We start from the raw sequence: 18,830 nt of genomic DNA, 5'->3' as shown, positions 1-18,830 counted from the left end.
ATGGAGAGAGAGAGAGAGAGAGAGAGAGAGAGAGAGAGAGAGAGAGAGAGAGAGAGAGAGAGAGAGAGAGAGAGAGACACAGAGAGAGAGAGAGAGAGAGAGAGAGAGAGAGAGAGAGAGAGAGAGAGAGAGAGAGAGAGAGAGAGAGAGAGAGAGAGAGAGAGAGAGAGAGAGAGAGAGAGAGAGAGAGAGAGAGAGAGAGAGAGAGAGAGAGAGAGAGAGAGAGAGAGAGAGAGAGAGAGAGAGAGAGAGAGAGAGAGAGAGAGAGAGAGAGAGAGAGAGAGAGAGAGAGAGAGAGAGAGAGAGAGAGAGAGAGAGAGAGAGAGAGAGAGAGAGAGAGAGAGAGAGAGAGAGACAGAGAGAGAGAGAGAGAGAGAGAGACAGAGAGAGAGAGAGAGAGAGAAAGAGAAAGAGAGAGAAAGAGAGAGAGAGAGAGAGAGAGAGAGAGAGAGAGAGAGAGAGAGAGAGAGAGAGAGAGAGAGAGAGATACAGAGACAGAGACAGAGAGACACAGAGACAGAGAGAGACACACAGAGAGACAGAGAGACACGGAGACACAGAGACAGAGAGAGAGACACACAGAGAGACAGAGAGACACATCTACTAGTTTAACAAGTGAAATCCTTCAATACAGCGAGTGTGGTGAAGCAAATGAGTACACTAATGTTAAAATATGCAATTTATGCTTTTTCAGTTGAAAAACAATTAAAAAGCGTACTTAATATTTGAAATGTAAAAATCTTGTTATTATTGTGATAAGCACCTTTATATATAAGAGAAGGAATGAAATTGTTCGATACAGCGTGGCAGGGGGCCGCAAAAGAATGATAGCATAAGAAGAACTTAGCTTTCAGGGCGGAAATGACGTCTTTCGGCGCTAATTGCCATGGTGGGTGGAAATGACATCTTTCGTTCGTTCGTACATGAGGGGCGTGTTTCTTGGTTTTTTTCCGTCAAGCAATTAATTAAATGGTTTTCACATATATAACACATTAGTTTCACAAATTTCCATTGAAATACTCGGGTATTTCCGTCAATTATCGCCATTTCCGTCGAGGTTACGCACTGCATCTACCGGACGGCCGTCATTGGCCGTCTTGAGGCACGTGGGGGGACGGGACAGGGGACACGGGGGACATGGGGGACACGGGGGACACCGGAGACGTGGGAGACGCCAGCGGGGACATTTCAAACTCGGTGCAATTGTATACAGCGCACGCGCTGTAAAAATTGAGTTCGATAGAGGTATCTGGAAGTGGTGGGGATGGATGGAGGGAAGGGGGTGTACTGAGATGTTGGCAGGATTGTACAGGCTTGAATGGCCTGATTGCCTCCTTGTATTGAACCCACTGATTGGTTCCCAAGAACTCTGTGACAAAAGTGAACAAAAAGTGTGAGCAACACTATGTTTCAAAAAATAAAATGAAAAAACAAAAGGTCCACCATGTCCTGGACCAATAACCTCATGAGTCTTCGTCATTGTAATAGTTACCCTCGCCAAAGGAGAGGGTTTTGCATTTGGGTCCGTTTGTTTGTCTGTCTGTCTGTCTGTTTATTGCCTTCAGGTCAAAATTTTAAACCGATCTTCATGAAACTTCACCACATGGTAGAGTTTGTCATAAGGAAAAAGTCAATTGTTTTTGAGGTCAAAAGGTCAAAAGGCCAACATAGGCCAAAGGTCAGCAATTTCGGTGAGATTTCAAAAATCCTCAATTTTCATCCGATTGACTTGAAATTTGAAGAGGATTTATACTTCAGGTCACTGAATTCAACCAGTGAATTATTTTGGAGGTCAAGATCGACCAAAAGGACAACATAGGCCGAATTTCTAAAATTGTCAATTTTCATCCGATTCACTTAAAATTTGAAGAGGATTTGCATATTTGGTCATTTAATTCAACCACCAATTATTTTTGAGATCAAATTTGTTTTTTTGCATTTGGCAAGTGTCATGCTCTACTGACATCTTCTTCTTCTTCTTCTTCTTTGTCTGTTTGTCTGTTTGTCTGCACAGAAGTTTCGTGTTTTCTCCGCAACCTCTTGTCGGATTAAGACGAAATTTTCACCATTGCTGTGACTACTCATGTAGAATGTTTTAATGATAATTATGATGTCATAGGTCACGTGGTGTGGTTGCCATATTGGAAAACGGGAAAAATTTGGACCTCTGTATCTCTGAAACCGCACCTAGGAGAAAAAAATGAAACTTGGCACATAGCAATACTCCTCATGGGGAATGAGTGCGATTTTTTTATGACATCATAGGTGCCTTCGTTATGACGTCATAATTGCATTTGTAGAATGGCACTCCGATCAGTATGAAAATTTTTGAGGGTCATCTTGGGATAAAATGGTCCACAACATTTTTTTGATGATGTCATCGGTCACGTGATTTGGCAGCCATATTGTTTTATTTGTTTTTTTAAACCTTCAAAAATCTTCTTCTCTGAAATGGCTGAACCAGTTATCACTGCCAGCATTTATAAAATTATGTCTCTTATTAATTACATAATACACCAGTACACAAAATACACCACACAAAACTACACAAACACCACACAAAACAAGTCCTGGTGAAGGTCTGCAATCTCTGATTGCTCTTTTTCTTGTTTTTTTTTTAATGTGAAAGACAAAAAAAATACCATACTTGAACCAAACGTTCGGGTTTTACTGCATGACATACCGTGCTTAAGTCAGCAAAAAGTTTGTGGGGGAAAACTCTGGGTCATTCTGCACAACTTCCTGCTAGTGAGCAGAGAGGCCTTTGGTTTAACAAGTGAAGCTGTATGCTTTGCAACAGTAAGGATATATAAGGGATATTAATTCACAACCATTTGTACGATTTCAAATTGCGTGTCCCAACCACAAAAACTTTGTATGAAATGTTGGTAGATATGATATCAATTGTAACTAGAAGGGCACTCGGTAGAGCGCATCCCTCCGCTACGCAATGCCTGATCCACGAGAACATATCGGGTTCAATACATTTTTGAGATATCGTTCTATATATCAGTTTAGCCCGATCTCTCAATGGTGAAGTCACTTAAAAAAATTATCAGATGCGGATCCAGATTCGGATCTTCACCAAAATTGAATCAGTTCTTCCCTTTCACACACCCAACAAGTCCACCAAGTTTCGTCTCTACCCATCCACAACTCTTTTGAGATATTATGCTACATATCATTTTTGGCCCTATCTCTCAATGGTGAAGAATCAAATTCTTTAAAAAATTCCAGTAGTCACATCCGAATCCGGATGTTCACCAAAATTTGATCAGTTCGTCCTTGTCACACACCGAACCTGTCCACACAATTTCATCCAGATCCGTTCACAACTTTTTGAGATATCCTGTACACAAACACATAAACAGACAGAAAGGGGTGAAAACATCACCTCCTTCACCTCTGGAGGCAGAAGTAAATAAATTTCTGTCTTTGAGGGATGGCTCCTTGGAAATTTTCAATGCTGTTGTCCTTGAGGCAATTCCTTTGGCAAAATAAAAAATATAGTCCGGTGCGATGTCACGCTGCTACTTTGATGTTAAGGCCTTCACTACAGTGTTGCGTCAAAACTGGCAGTGCAGGGTTGTCTATAACGTCACAAAAAGACACCTTTATCAAGCCCATGCTGATTTGCATCGTGGAAGGTTGGAAGGGTTCATTTCAAGTTTCGCTATGCCGTGCCGATACTTTGGGAAGATAATCCTTACGATAATTCATGGACTGGTGTTTGTGTGTTTTGTTTGTTTGTAGCGCTACTTCTCCTACAGTTGTGGGCTGATTACATCCAGACTTGGTACATAGGATCAGCATGGTCCCAATTTGGGTATCGAGCTGTTTTATCTTTGCTGGTGGTCTTGGGGGAGAGGGAGGGAGGGAACTCAAATTCTCTATGTGAAAGCGTATCGTGCAGCGTTGCTCCAGGTGGGAGAGAGGATGACAAGTCTCCACCATTTACAATGCTGTATTGCTGTCCCCACGTTTTCCAGTGCAGTGAGGTGTTTTGAATTATAAGCAGTTGGTACGTTTTTGCTTCATGCATGTAACCCGGGTTATTTTTATTTTGTTTTCGTGAGCGATTGAGGCAGATGTCAGTTGACTATCCACTGCCCAAATAAAGGTATGCATCAGAAGAACATGTTGCATGCTTGGAACAACATCGCCTGTAGGGTGGGTACTCTGCGAGTCTATATAATAGGTTGTCCCATTTTGTGCTCTCATCTGGAATCCCAGATTCAAATCTCACCGATTATATTTGTCAATTGCCAACTAATGTCCTTGTAATTCCTGTTAAGGCACACCGATGTCTCCTCATACCCTTGTTCTCCATGCGATGTGTGTACAAACTCCTCGAAGAGCTTCATCATCGTCATCAAGGTACCATTGGTGACACCGAAGCAGTCTATTGGTCATGCTGGGTGGTTTGTCGTTGACTTCACAGCAGTTATTTAGGGTAGGGATTTGGCAAATTTTCAGGGTGCAGACAATAACTCACCAAATCTTTGCTGAAGACATCATCAGATATTTAACATCCACCAATGACCAATCCTGGCAGACTGATCCTCCAGCTTAACATCATTATGGTTGATGGCAAACACATCAATGCCTCACCCCGCATGTGAAGGACAATGATCCATCCATACATTGGGACAATACTCTGCACAGAGCTGCTGAAGTAGTCTTCTGGGCTCTTAGGCACAATCCTGGGTGGGTCACCACTCCGACGCAGGATACTCAAATGGCTCAATCATTCCACCAAGCTGGTACTCATTTTACCAACCTCGGAAGGATGACAGGCTGAGTCAATCCCACCTGGTATTCATTCATTGGCTGAGTGGGACTTTAATTCAGGACCCTAGGATCCCAAGCCCCCCACCCTAACCATGACACCAACACCAGGCATAAGGACTAGCATGATCGTTTATAGCTGAGTCAACATTCTAATCCAGGCTATACAACTCAATGGCGAGTGCACACATCTTAGCTCTCCTGCCAATCCCTCAAATAGCCTTAGATCACTCGAAAAAGTAATAACTTGTGAGGTGAAAACACGAATTATCAACCAAAATATAAAGATCTTAAATAAGCATAAGGGTTTTTTTACAATGCAGCGAACAGAAAGAAAAATTCACAACAATTTCTGCAACTCACCGAAACATTTTCCTGTTGCATCAGGTAAAAGACCAGCACGACAGGTTATTTGTTGGGAAGAAACCAAATCCGTGCCATGTTGCACCAGGGGGGCAACGGGTGCCTGAGTGCTGGGCACGAGGTTTGGTAGTCTGGTGGACCTGGAGCTTGAGGGTGGTCCGTCGAAGAAAGCAGGACGAATGTTTGAAGACGGCCGGGGTATACCTGCCTGCGTGCTGGGCAAGATGGCAGGCACAAGCGGTCGTGCCTCCCTTTCGATAGCCACCCTCTCGAAGAAGGCGTTCTCGGTGAGTGCTTGCGTGGTCACAAAGAGCTGCGCCGTACGTGGTAGACACATGTAGCCACCAAAGTGGTTCCGGCATTTAAGGGTGCCCTTGCATGCATCAGGGATCGTCTCACACTCGTTTCTGTCTGCACAAAATGGCATGAAATATCACCCAGAATATTTCAACACTTTTGCTGTAATAACTCCGGCTCCTGCTTTAATATACAGTTGGTTTCAAAGAAATACCTGTGAGTTGAAAATACCATGTTATTATGCTCTATGTGCAGTAGGATGAATATGCCAAATGACCCCTAAAAAATTGTAAGAAAACGTTTTGTGGGTTTTTGGGGGGTTTGTTTAATTAGGCCTATGGAACAACATATTAAAAGTTGCCAAAAAATGGACAACCAGAAAGGGTCTAAATATGGCATTAGTAAAAACTAAATGTACGATTGACAAAAAAACAAAAAATGACAAAAATACTCTGAAACACCAAAAGAGTTACACAGTTTACCATCGAGAAATTAGTTTAGATGTGCAGAGCGCATGTTCCAACGGACCTTCCCTGAATATTTAGGCTTCATGTTCACCATGTGAAACTGGCTCGGTCGCCACATGACCGCAGTTGCCTTCTTGGCAAGGTCCGCAAGCTCTGGTGGGTTCAAGGCCATGTGGTTTGCTGCTACATTTCAGTATGCTGCATCCTGAACTGCAGTTGCAGTGGATCATTTTTGAGCAGAATGTCTGGTGCAGGGCGATTATGCGTCATGAGTGGAATAAGTTTGTCCCCTTGCACGTCCCAGCCCCATTCGGTAGGGTCCATGCCGTCTTCCTTGCCCATCCAAACCATGACTTCAAGGTATGTCTGCCGAGAGTGAAGGTTTGTGGCCGAGGTTGTTGGAGGCAGTCTTTCGGGTGTCACGAAGGTCTTTGCTGCGGCCACTTTCTTGCAAAGGACACCATCGCCTTGCAACCGGCGGTTTCTACAGTGAATTGATCTACCATAGGTGCGCAAAAGACCTGTGAACAGGCAAGACAGATTCACCCTTGATGACTTTTTGGAAAACAGATTTCTTCTCCACCCCAAGGATTCTCGAAGTAGTGTCGCATCCGGAGAAGGCATGGGCAAACATGAGTTCAGAGCAGATATAATCACCAAGCAACCGTTTCAGAACTTTGATATTATAAACATTTGGTTTCCCTTTGTCTGACTGAAGTACAGGTCCTTGCAGTCCTTCGTAATTGCATGTTCCAGCAGATCGGTGTTTCTCCGATCAGGGTTGTTGAATCGGAGGATGTCATTGCGACGGAAGCCTTCACGATGTCCACATCTGCATCTCCTTCAGCCGGGATGATATGACAGCCTTTCTGCCACAAGCGTTCAGAGATCAAGTGGACGAGGGCTTGTTTGTTCATAACATTTGAGAGGAAATCTTCCTTTTCCCCCAACGAAGGTTGTTGTATCTGATATGTTGACCTTGTTCGAAACCAGAGTCCGACTTCGTTGCTGATATGTCGTCCTTTGCATTTGTTCCTCCATCATGTCCATTAAAGACAACGGTGCCATTACCGTGCAGGTCTGATGTGAAAGACGCATAAGCGTCGGCAATTGAGCAGTCGGTGCTGCCCTCGGTCCATTTCAGTCGATGTATAAGTGAACCACCATCTAGAACAGGGGTCTCCAACCTGCGGCCCGCGGGCCACATGCGGCCCCTCAGACGGATTTATGCGGCCCGCGATACTTACAACTTGTCAGGGTCAATGATCAAAGCGTTCTGTAATTTTTATCATGATTTTGATTCATATTAGATACATGTGTTTTTAACACGATTATTCATTTATCATATTCGGTGGCAAGAAAATATATTCAGCACTAATTTTTGTTTAAATTTCCGCATATTAATTATTATTTTTTTCCGGAATTTAGCATCCTTTTTTTGGGGTGCGGCCCTCCGCCCCTCACCACTTTGGTTTTGTGGCCCTCCACCCAAAAAGGTTGGAGACCCCTGATCGAGAACGTAGCGATCAGTCTTTGGAATGGACTGAAGAACAGCATCGCGTGACAAAGTAACATGCCATCATATAGCATCCAGAAGTTGTGATTTTTCCGGCTTCCGCATACGATTCTTTGCTTCAAACAAGGATGGAGGATATGGGGAAATAAAAGGTCATATTTCATAATTTAATCTAGGCACAGATTTCCCGACTGAGATACCACGAGACACCTCTGAAATAACAGTGCTGGATCAATGGTTCGATCCTTGGAGACCTTGACGGCCCGGGCTGATGCTGGTGTCCTCACTGCAGTGTTTTGTTTGCGCCAATATGAGAAGACAGATTGATTGTCCTTCCATTTTTTCCACTGTGTTTCTGCCAACAATGAAAAGGTCCTTTATTTATCCCTCTGATGATGTTGCGAAGGGTCACCTCACCCGAAAATGGAGAATGCTGTTCAAGTTTTGCGGCAATTTTGGCCAAGTCCATCTTGTTCCTGTCTATTCATGACGCAGATGCCTCTTTGTGCTGTGTCGCTCATTGTGTATACGTTCGATAGAATTCCTGCATGGCGTAGTTGTCGGCAGAGGATACAGGAGAAGACATTGTCCAAACATCTCATTGATGTTCAGTCATTCCACTTCTTCTTGTCAGGCCCCCTGTACTTTTAAGGGACCGCATCAGTGTCTGTTTGATCACCAAGTCTGATTCAAGGCCAGCCCAGTATTGGGCGGTGCGTCGGATCACAAGGAGTCTGTTTCTGAATTTCGAAAGTACTGTAGAGTTTACAGTTTTGATGCCTGCATCTTCTGCAGGTATAGATAAGCAGACTTGAGATAGTTAGGATGTCCAGCAGCAGCAAATATCAGTAAGCAGTCAGATATAGTGTGGAGGTGCATTTGCCACGACCCTGTGCGATCGGTCTCGACAAGTTCCCAGGCCACTCCTAACATTTGCAGATAGTTCAGCCATAGTTTGCTCGTTTTTGAACGATTAGATAATTCAGACTTTTTGGAAACTAGTGTGTGGGAAATCCGTTTGATACAATTTTTTGTGAGTTTCCAAGTCTATTTCACTCGTAACTAACATAGTATATTTTCTGTCAAGTTCTTGCACGAGGATCTCAAATCCTGGCTCATCTGCAATGACTTTAGCTGCGATCTGGTGCATCAGAGACTGACAAACAAGGATGTGTCCCCGAAATGCGTGCTCCAAGACATCTTTCAGACCACTCCCATTCATCAGTTCTCCCTATGACCCTCAACAGATGTAGCTCACTGAAAGTCATATTATCCCCCCAAGAATTACCCTCAAAGGGTTAAAGTGGTTGGAAAGTGTTGAATTCACCAGATATGAGTAGACATCAGACATGTTCTAACATTGGCTGCCATCTTTTTCTAACCTCATATCTAGACCCTTTCTTTTGGTCAAAATTTTGGCAACTTTTGATATGTTGTTCTGTAGACCTAATGGAAAAGAAAAATACCATAAAAGGTTTTCTTGAAATTTTTTGGGGGTACGTGGCATCCCCTGTTGAGAATCGCTATGAATCTTATCGATGTAATGTTATTCATTCAGATGAGAACACGGGACAGACATGGCACAAGGTTAATGAGACAGATTAGGGAATGTAATTTTAATTCTCAGACCCAGCTTTCACCCCATGGACACAAGGGACACAAGCAAGAATGAGGGAGTTGAGTGGACAGAGGCAAAAAAATATATATTTTGTGTCGCAGGTTGTGACCACGGTGTGGTCATTCTTGTTTATCTCCGGCAGGGGTGCCCCACAAAACGCCACGATAAGCTTTTTATCAGCGTTTGTCCAAGGAGGAAAAACTCCTTACGGAGGGGGGATATTATTAGTATTAATATTGTTTTGTAATAACATTAATATTATGCTATTATCATGATTGTTATTACCTCCGCCATCAAAGGTGGACTGAAGTTATGTTTTCACGCGTGTCTGTGTTTGTGTGCAGGATATCCCAACAAGTTGTGCACGGATTTGGATGAAATTTGGTGGACAGGTTGGGTGTGTGACAATGACAAATTGATTCCATTTTGGTGAAAATCCGGATAATAGACATTTTCAAAGTGATTCTTCACCATTGAGAGATAGGGCCAAAAACGATATATCGCATAATATCTGAAAAAGTTGTGGACGGATTCAGATAAAATAGGTGGACACGTTGGGTGTGTGGAAAGGCCGAATTGATACAATTTTGATGAAGATCCAGATCCGGATCTGGATGAAGGCATGTGCTCTACCGAGTGCCCTTCCAGTTACCCTCGCCAAAGGAGAGGGTATTTATTGCATTTGGATCAATTTGTTTGTTTGTTTGTCCGCACAGAACTTTAGTGTTTTTCTCCGCAACCGCTTGTCGGATTGAGACTAAATTTTCACCTTCGGAGCGACTACTCATGCAGAATGTTTTAAAAATTATGACGTCATAGTTTACATGGTGTGGCAGCCATGTTGGAAAAGCCAAAAAACTATGGACCTCTGTCTCTCGAAACCGCACCAAGGAAAAAATTGAAACTTGGCACATGGCAAGTACTCCTCATGGGGAATACGTGTGATTTTTTTTTATGATGTCAAAGGTGCCTTCGTTATGATGTCATAATTGCATAATTGATAGGTCACATGGTTTGGCAGCCATATTGGATTGAAGAAGAAATATTAAACAAGTTGCATTACGTCCAAAGTACACTGCCCTCATGCCAAATAAATAATTAACAAACCCTGCAGTGTGTGACATCGTTGGGTGCCTTAGGTGCCCGGTGATGCTGCCTTGCAGCATATGGAGTCGGAATTGGGAGGGAGCGGTGTACAAGAATTGATTGATGAATTGATTAATTACATCATTAAAATAAATAATAATCGTAAATAATGAATTTATTAATCAATTGGCTAACAGCATACTTAAAACCACCACTGACTGTTTCATCCAAATCTGTAACGTTTTGAAAATTAAATGTGTAATCGAAAAACGAATGATTACTTGATTAATCAGTAAATCAAAAAATACCCTTTTATAGTCAAATCACTTGTTTACTGCCATGTCCAAATATCACTTTCCAAGCTCAAAAGGTGCCTGAGATATTGCCCAACTGAGAAATAACATAAATAAGTAATTCATAAATCGATAATAATTAAGTCATAAATCGATTAATTGATTAATTCAAAAATAAAAAATACAGTTTTCGCCAAAGCACATCTTCACTTTTGTCCCAAGATTTCAGCTTCCTCGCTCAAAGGATGGCTGAGATATCTCCCAGACAAGCAAGAAAGAAAATAATTAATCGATTAATTGATTGATCAATAAATCAAAAATACTCTTTATGGCCAAATCACTTGGTCACTGCCATGTCCAAATATTAGCTTCCTCGCTCAAATTGGTATGGATTGATTGGTATCTTGGTCAATAGAGCAAGAAAGATCTCCATGCTGAAATTGAGACCATCAAGACGATTCTTCTTGATAACGGGTATCCTGAACAGATCATCAAGAGATATATATATATATACACACACATTCCTGAATCCACCAAAGAATCCGATAATTGGACCTGGTAAATGTCCGGTGTACCTACATCTACCTTGGAAAGGCAAAGTGTATCAATGGTTTGAAAACCAGATCAAACAGACAGTCTCCCATTCTTACTAAGCTGTTCAACCACGAGTGATTTCCATGACCCACCGGTTGCTTCCGTCAGTCCAAAAAGATGTTCTGCCCACCTCTCATATAAGTAAGATTATTTACGAATTTCAGTGCCAGTGTTATGCTAGGTTTGTGGGCCGCACATCTTTGAGATTGAAGGATCATATTGAACAACACGTCCCTTTTGGGATCAGACGGGGTCAGTCAACGGAGCAGAGACAACCAACTCGGGCTTGTAAGAATGTACACAGGACGACAACTATTCCCTGTGCCTCTGCAATTGGTCATCATTTACTGAATAATCCTCAGTGTGCAGAGCACTATCGTATTGGCTGGTTTAAAAACCTGAGTCGAGGACACAGTTTAGTTCACCTTCGTGTAATGGAGGCCACATTCATCAGGTCAACCAATCACATTCTTTGTCGACAGAAATAAGTTGTCCGAACTTTATATCTATTTTGAATATGATGGCTTGACTGAGTGACAACTCGACCACAATCAACGTTGAGTCATCATGAAAACCACCACCACCAACCCCCCCCCCACCCCAACTAGCCCTCAGATCATTAGCATTATGTTTCCACCGGTACTTTGGTGATTCATCTCCGCCTAATCATTATTCATGATATGGTTCCATCATTTGGGAAATCCCGTCCTTTCTTTCTCTGAACCAATCAATGTTGAGGATATTACATTGTAAAAATAAGGAATTAATAAATCGCGAATAATTAAGTAATTCATCAATTAATGGATTTATCAAAAAATAAAAATTATTGTTTTTTCCGAGGCACATCTTCACTTTTGTCCCCAAATTTCAGCTTCCGAGCTCAAAGGATGGCTGAGCTTTCGTCCGGACAAACAAGAGAGAAAACAAGAAAGAAAACAAGAAAGCAAGCGGAGTAAAAACTGAGTACTCCTTCCTTGGGTACCTGGCGATGACATCATGCATCGCCTTCATGTGGAATTGGGAAGGAGTGGTGTACAAAGCAAATGGAGTAAAAACTGAGTACTCCCTTCCTTTGGTACCCGGCGATGACATCATGTATCATCTGAACTGTATATGCAATTGGTAAGGAGCGGTGTACAATAACGTTTTCTCAGGAACTGCTTAATCAATCAATGTGAAACTTCACAATTATGATTTCGTAGTGATGGGAAATACATGTTTTAAATTTCAACTTGATCGGATACATGGTCTGGCAGCCACAATTATTTAATATTTTGATCTGGATTCTTTTTTTATATTATTTTATTTTTTGTTTGTTTGAATAAGGCTCACTTGGCTGTGCCTGGATGAGTTTAAGGGTCGAGGAGTTGCAGCTAAAATGTGAATCCTATCCAGGATCCTCCTGCTGATTTCATCCTTTATCTTTGCTTGTTCGGTTTCCTTCTGATGACTCAAATGCAGGACTGTACCTATTTGGTCTTCCATTTGATTTGAATTGAATTTATTTTAATCCAATTCTGAATTTAATTGAATAATAATTAAAAAAAATATCATGGGTCAAGATCAGGTGTTCAATCAAAGTAGGGTTGCATCAAAGCAGGACGTCTTGGTACCCTGTCATCACTGCCAGCAGTTATAAAGTGGCAGTTCTAATTATGTCTAATTCATAACGTAACACACCAATACACAAACAACACACTAAAAATACACCACAAAAACAAGTCTTGGCCAGGGTCTGCAATCTCTGATTGTTCTTGTTACTTTTGTTATTAAAAGCGGTCTTGGAAAAACGCCACGATTAGCAATCCATACACTTTTACATGGATTTCATCTCAAGCAGAAAACCCCCTTCGGGAAGGGGGGCAAATGAAGTCGCTACAACCTCCATCATGTGACCCTTCATCCTCCTGTCAAATTTCGTTGAGAATGGATAAATAGCAGCCAAATGTGTCGTGGTCAGAGAGAGAGAGAGAGAGAGAGAGAGAGAGAGAGAGAGAGAGAGAGAGAGAGAGAGAGAGAGAGAGAGAGAGAGAGAGAGAGAGAGAGAGAGAGAGAGAGAGATACAGAGAGAGATACAGAGAGAGAGAGAGAGAGAGAGAGAGAGAGAGAGAGAGAGAGAGAGACACAGAGAGATACAGAGAGAGACAGAGAGACACAGAGAGAGAGAGAGAGAGAGAGAGAGAGAGAGAGAGAGAGAGAGAGAGAGAGAGAGAGAGAGAGAGAGAGAGAGAGAGAGAGAGAGAGAGAGATAGAGAGAGAGACAGAAAGAGACAGAGAGAGAGAGAGAGAGAGAGAGAGAGAGAGAGAGAGAGAGAGAGAGAGAGAGAGAGAGAGAGAGAGAGAGAGAAAGAGAGAGAGAGAGAAAGAGAGAGAGAGAGAGAGAGAGAGAGAGAGAGAGAGAGAGAGAGAGAGAGAGAGAGAGAGAGAGAGACAGAGACAGAGACAGAGACAGAGACACTAAATTGCATATTTTAGTATGATGGAGTACGATATGTTGTGATCAATAAAATTTATTTCAAAAATTATAAAGTGCATTTCCAAGAATGTGCCGCAGCACATTTCCCACCAAAGGTGAGCCGAGAAGGGCACTCCGAGCCTCTGTGCGGGAGTACCCGCTCATTAAAACAAGGAAAAGAAAGAGGAGGGAAGATGATCGGAGAGAGAAAGGAATGTAACATCTCTGATGGGGATGGTGAAAACCATGTTGGGTTTTCACATCTACTTATGGATGTTACTTGATGCGTCTGTCTCTCTGTCTCTCTGTCTCTCTGTCTCTCTGTCTCTCTGTCTCTCTGTCTCTCTGTCTCTCTGTCTCTCTGTCTCTCTGTCTCTCTGTCTCTCTGTCTCTCTGTCTCTCTGTCTCTCTCTCTCTCTCTCTCTCTCTCTCTCTCTCTCTCTCTCTCTCTGTCTCTCTCTCTCTCTCTCTCTCTCTCTCTCTCTCTCTCTCTCTCTCTCTCTCTCTCGGCTAAGGTACTCAACACTCAACATCAATCCTGGATGAAGGCCACTTAGAGCTCGAAACATCAGATCTAAACCTTGCAGACAGGGTAGCTAAACAGGTTGGAGGTACCTTCATTTATAAGCACTTAATCGTTTTGCAATCAAATTATAAAAAACGACATTATTAACCACACAATCCATCACAGTGATATTGCAAGGAAAGATTGCATCTGAATTGTTACCCTGGACCTTCATCATTTCGTACGGGTCAAGATTCTAGCCCTGGCAGAAGCTAAAGATGTAGTGTTAGAGTGTGCTCGCCAATGGCAGACAGCGGTGCGATGATACGGAATAACGAAATGATGATCCTGGACCTCAGCCTGGGCTCACTGATTATATTTGTACCCATCCTCCAACGTCGTACACCCAGTACCTTCGCACTGGTTCCTCTCCAGGTTGAAGTCGTATCCATCCGGGCAGATCTGCGGATTTAAGACGGACTGTACAAATTGGAACTTGGACACACGTTGACACATGGACAGGGCAGTGCAGGCAATTTAAAACATCAAGTGAATGCATGATCTTGTATGATTAAATATTTACTCCTTCATTTCACATCAACAGCACCTTTTACAAAAGAACTCACTGCTATCTTATGGAATTTGTCTCCACATGCAACAACAGTGTTAAATACCAAGGGACTGTGCCATGCTCAGGACTCCAAAGTGCAACTTCACTGTCATCTCGTCACAAGTGGCTGCGCCATACATAACCAGGATTGCGTGATCACGTCTTCCACGGTGACACGTGCCAGTGCATACGCCGAGGCATAGTTTTGGGTTTGTGTGAGTCCATCACATCACGGCACGTCTCGCATCGACAAATGTAACACGGTCATATTTAACAGGCACTCTGTAATACTTAAATATTGTAAAAGCAAAAGTATCAATCAATACTCCATCATCGATATCAAGACACAGCTGATTATAAACCATCACAATAGGTATTCAGGACTGAAGATCCTTGATTTAAAGCTTACGGCTTGGGAGTAATCTTCACTGGGTTGACTGCAGGAGAGTTGGCAGAGGAAGAACAAGAGTAGTATCCCGAGGGGGGTGGCCATCCCGAGGGGTTTCATCTTCTCGAGGGTGCTCATCTTCCCAGCCTCCCAGCTCGGAAGGCTTGTACCCTTTGAGACACGTGGGACGCGGTGGGGTCTTGGGCTCTGGATTCAGAAGGAATATGGTGGGGCTAGAGCTAGATACAGCAAGAAAAGTGTGCAGAGTTCGAACGGGAGCGGAAGAGTCCGCGTCTAATGTGAGACCCCGCGGCACGCGCGTTCTCCCTAACCGCGCCCCCTCCTCTTTCCCAATCTGGCGCGGTCCGCCCCGCCTGCCTGCCCTCCCCGGCGAACCACACCATCCGCGAGCGATGATCATCATCATCTGTGGCTCGATGCGAATGTGCAAGTAACGTGCTTGCGGTGTCTGCCGTACATGTCCCCATTAGAAGTTGTCTTGCAGGAGCGATCTCCCTCGCCGGACAGAACTCGGTATTGAAGACTACCAACTGTAAACCAATTCGGTGAATTTAATATAAGGACGAGGCGACTGTATGATTCGGGTCCCTCGATGGTGTACGTGCTACAGGCGAGTTTGCTTAATGTCTCTCTGACTTTGCCCTGCCCTTTTACCTGTCTGTGATCGAAGGGAAGGTTCTTTGCTTGCACAACATCAGAAAAAAAACAATCACTCCAGAAACACAATACAAGGAAGAGGCCATTTGGCCCCTTGGTCGCAGGAAAAGGCCGTTTGGCCCGTTGGATGCAGGAAAAAGCCATTTAGCCCCTTGAACAAAGGAAAAAGCCATTTGGCCCCTTGAACACAGGAAAAAGCCATTTGGCCCCTTGGTCACAGGAAAAAGCCATTTGGCCCCTTGAACATAGGAAAAAGCCATTTGGCCCCTTGGTCGCAGGAAAAAGCCATTTGGCCCCTTGATCGCAGGAAAAAGCCATTTGGCCCCTTGGTCGCAAGAAAAAGACATTTGGCCCCTTGAACATAGGAAAAAGCCATTTTGCCCCTTGAACATAGGAAAAAGTCATTTGCCCCTTGGTCGCAGGAAAAAGCCATTTGGCCCCTTGAACATAGGAAAAAGTCATTTGGCCCCTTGGTCGCAGGAAAAAGCCATTTGGCCCCTTGAACATAGGAAAAAGCCATTTGGCCCCTTGGTCACAGGAAAAAGCCATTTGGCCCCTTGGTCGCAGGAAAAAGCCATTTGGCCCTTTGGTCGCAGGAAAAAGCCATTTGGTCCCTTGGTCACAGGAAAAGGCCATTTGGCCCGATGGATGCAGGAAAAAGCCATTTGGCCCCTTGGTCGCAGGAAAAGGCCGTTTTACCCGTTGGATGCAGGAAAAAGCCATTTGGCCCCTTGGTCGCAGAAAAAGGCCATTTGGCCCCTTGAACATAGGAAAAAGCCATTTGGCCCCGTGGTCGCAGGAAAAAGCCATTTGGCCCTTTGGTCGCAGGAAAAAGCCATTTGGCCCCTTGGTCGCAGGAAAAAGCCATTTGGCCCCTTGATCGCAGGAAAAAGCCATTTGGCCCCTTGGTCACAGGAAAAAGCTATTTGGCCCCTTGATCGCAGGAAAAAGCCATTTGGCCCCTTGAACATAGGAAAAAGCCATTTGGCCCCTTGAACATAGGAAAAAGTCATTTGGCCCCTTGGTCGCAGCAAAAAGCCACTTGGCCCCTTGAACATAGGAAAAAGTCATTTGGCCCCTTGGTCGCAGGAAAAAGCCATTTGGCCCCTTGAACATAGGAAAAAGTCATTTGGCCCCTTGGTCGCAGGAAAAAGCCATTTGGCCCCTTGGTCGCAGGAAAAAGCCATTTGGCCCCTTGGTCAAAGGAAAAAGCCATTTGGCCCCTTGGTCACAGGAAAAAGCCATTTGGCCCGTTGGATGCAGGAAGAAGCCATTTGGCCCCTTGGTCACAGGAAAAGGCCGTTTGGCCCGTTGGATGCAGGAAAAAGCCATTTGGCCCCTTGGTCACAGGAAAAGGCCATTTGGCCCGTTGGATGCAGGAAAAAGCCATTTGGCCCCTTGGTCGCAGGAAAAGGCCGTTTGGCCCGATGGATGCAGGAAAAAGCCATTTGGCCCCTTGGTCGCAGGAAAAGGCCGTTTTACCCTTTGGATGCAGGAAAAAGCCATTTGGCCCCTTGGTCGCAGAAAAAGGCCATTTGGCCCCTTGAACATAGGAAAAAGCCATTTGGCCCCGTGGTCGCAGGAAAAAGCCATTTGGCCCCTTGGTCGCAGGAAAAAGCCATTTTGCCCCTTGGTCGCAGGAAAAAGCCATTTGGCCCCTTGATCGCAGGAAAAAGCCATTTGGCCCCTTGGTCGCAAGAAAAAGCCATTTGGCCCCTTGAACATAGGAAAAGCCATTTGGCCCCTTGAACATAGGAAAAAGTCATTTGGCCCCTTGGTCGCAGGAAAAAGCCACTTGGCCCCTTGAACATAGGAAAAAGTCATTGGCCCCTTGGTCGCAGGAAAAAGCCATTTGGCCCCTTGAACATAGGAAAAAGTCATTTGGCCCCTTGGTCGCAGGAAAAAGCCATTTGGCCCCTTGGTCGCAGGAAAAAGCCATTTGGCCCCTTGGTCAAAGGAAAAAGCCATTTGGCCCCTTGATCACAGGAAAAAGCTATTTAGCCCCTTGTTCGCAGGAAAAAGCCATTTGGCCCCTTGGTCGCAGGAAAAAGCCATTTGGCCCCTTGGTCGCAGGAAAAAGTCATTTGGCCCCTTGGTCGCAGGACAAAGCCATTTAGCCCCTTGGTCGCAGGAAAAAGCCATTTCGCCCCTTGGTCGCAGGAAAAAGCCATTTGGCCCCTTGAACATAGGAAAAAGCCATTTAGACCCTTAGTCGCAGGAAAAAGCCATTGGCCCCTTGGTCGCAGGAAAACGCCATTTGGCGCCTTGAACATAGGAAAAAGCCATTTGGCCCCTTGAACATAGGAAAAAGCCATTTGGCCCCTTGGTCGCAGGAAAAAGCCATTTGGCCCCTTGAACATAGGAAAAAGCGATTTGGCCCCTTGGTCGCAGGAAAAAGCCATTTGGCCCCTTGGTCACAGGAAAAGACCGTTTAGCCCGTTGGATGCAGGAAAAAGCCATTTGGCCCCTTGGTTACAGGAAAAGGCCGTTTGGCCCCTTGGTCGCAGGAAAAAGTCATGTGGCCCCTTGGTCGCAGGACAAAGCCATTTAGCCCCTTGGTCGCAGGAAAAAGCCATTTGGCCCCTTGGTCGCAGGAAAAAGCCATTTGGCCCCTTGAACATAGGAAAAAGCCATTTAGACCCTTGGTCGCAGGAAAAAGCCATTTGGCCCCTTGAACATAGGAAAAAGTCATTTGGCCCTTTGGTCGCAGGAAAAAGCCATTTGGCCCCTTGGTCGCAGGAAAAAGCCATTTGGCCCCTTGGTCAAAGGAAAAAGCCATTTGGCCCCTTGGTCACAGGAAAAAGCTATTTGGCCCCTTGATCGCAGGAAAAAGCCACTGGCCCCTTGGTCGCAGGAAAAAGCCATTTGGCCCCTTGGTCGCAGGAAAAAGTCATTTGGCCCCTTGGTCGCAGGACAAAGCCATTTAGCCCCTTGGTCGCAGGAAAAAGCCATTTGGCCCCTTGGTCGCAGGAAAAAGCCATTTGGCCCCTTGAACATAGGAAAAAGCCATTTAGACCCTTAGTCGCAGGAAAAAGCCATTGGCCCCTTGGTTGCAGGAAAACGCCATTTGGCACCTTGAACATAGGAAAAAGCCATTTGGCCCCTTGAACATAGGAAAAAGCCATTTGGCCCCTTGGTCGCAGGAAAAAGCCATTTGGCCCCTTGGTCACAG

The 18,830-nt window shown here is 44.4% G+C and overlaps 1 protein-coding gene across 2 annotated transcripts in view; it reads right to left on the bottom strand.

Moving 5' to 3' along the window:
* The window catches only part of LOC147014390 (fibulin-5-like), a 48,673-nt gene extending 32,811 nt beyond the window's left edge, over nt 1–15,862 (bottom strand). Inside the window, exons 1-3 of one of the 2 annotated variants that reach the window (XM_085852291.1) lie at nt 15,002–15,862; nt 14,396–14,444; nt 5,152–5,562 (exon numbers count right to left, since the gene is read on the bottom strand). In XM_085852291.1, the coding sequence (XP_085708417.1) occupies nt 5,152–5,562; nt 14,396–14,444; nt 15,002–15,118 (577 nt within the window). In that variant the 5' untranslated portion in view covers nt 15,119–15,862. The remainder of the gene's footprint in view (nt 1–5,151; nt 5,563–14,395; nt 14,445–15,001) is intronic. The other variant, XM_085852292.1, reaches the window with a different exon arrangement.
* Between the last annotated feature and the right edge of the window lie 2,968 nt (nt 15,863–18,830).

The sequence above is a fragment of the Eptatretus burgeri genome, chromosome 13 (genome assembly GCF_056783735.1).
Source record: "Eptatretus burgeri isolate ZD-2024b chromosome 13, Ebu_testis_v1, whole genome shotgun sequence".
Lineage (NCBI taxonomy): Eukaryota > Metazoa > Chordata > Myxini > Myxiniformes > Myxinidae > Eptatretus > Eptatretus burgeri.
This window is presented reverse-complemented; position numbering and strand designations above follow the sequence as displayed.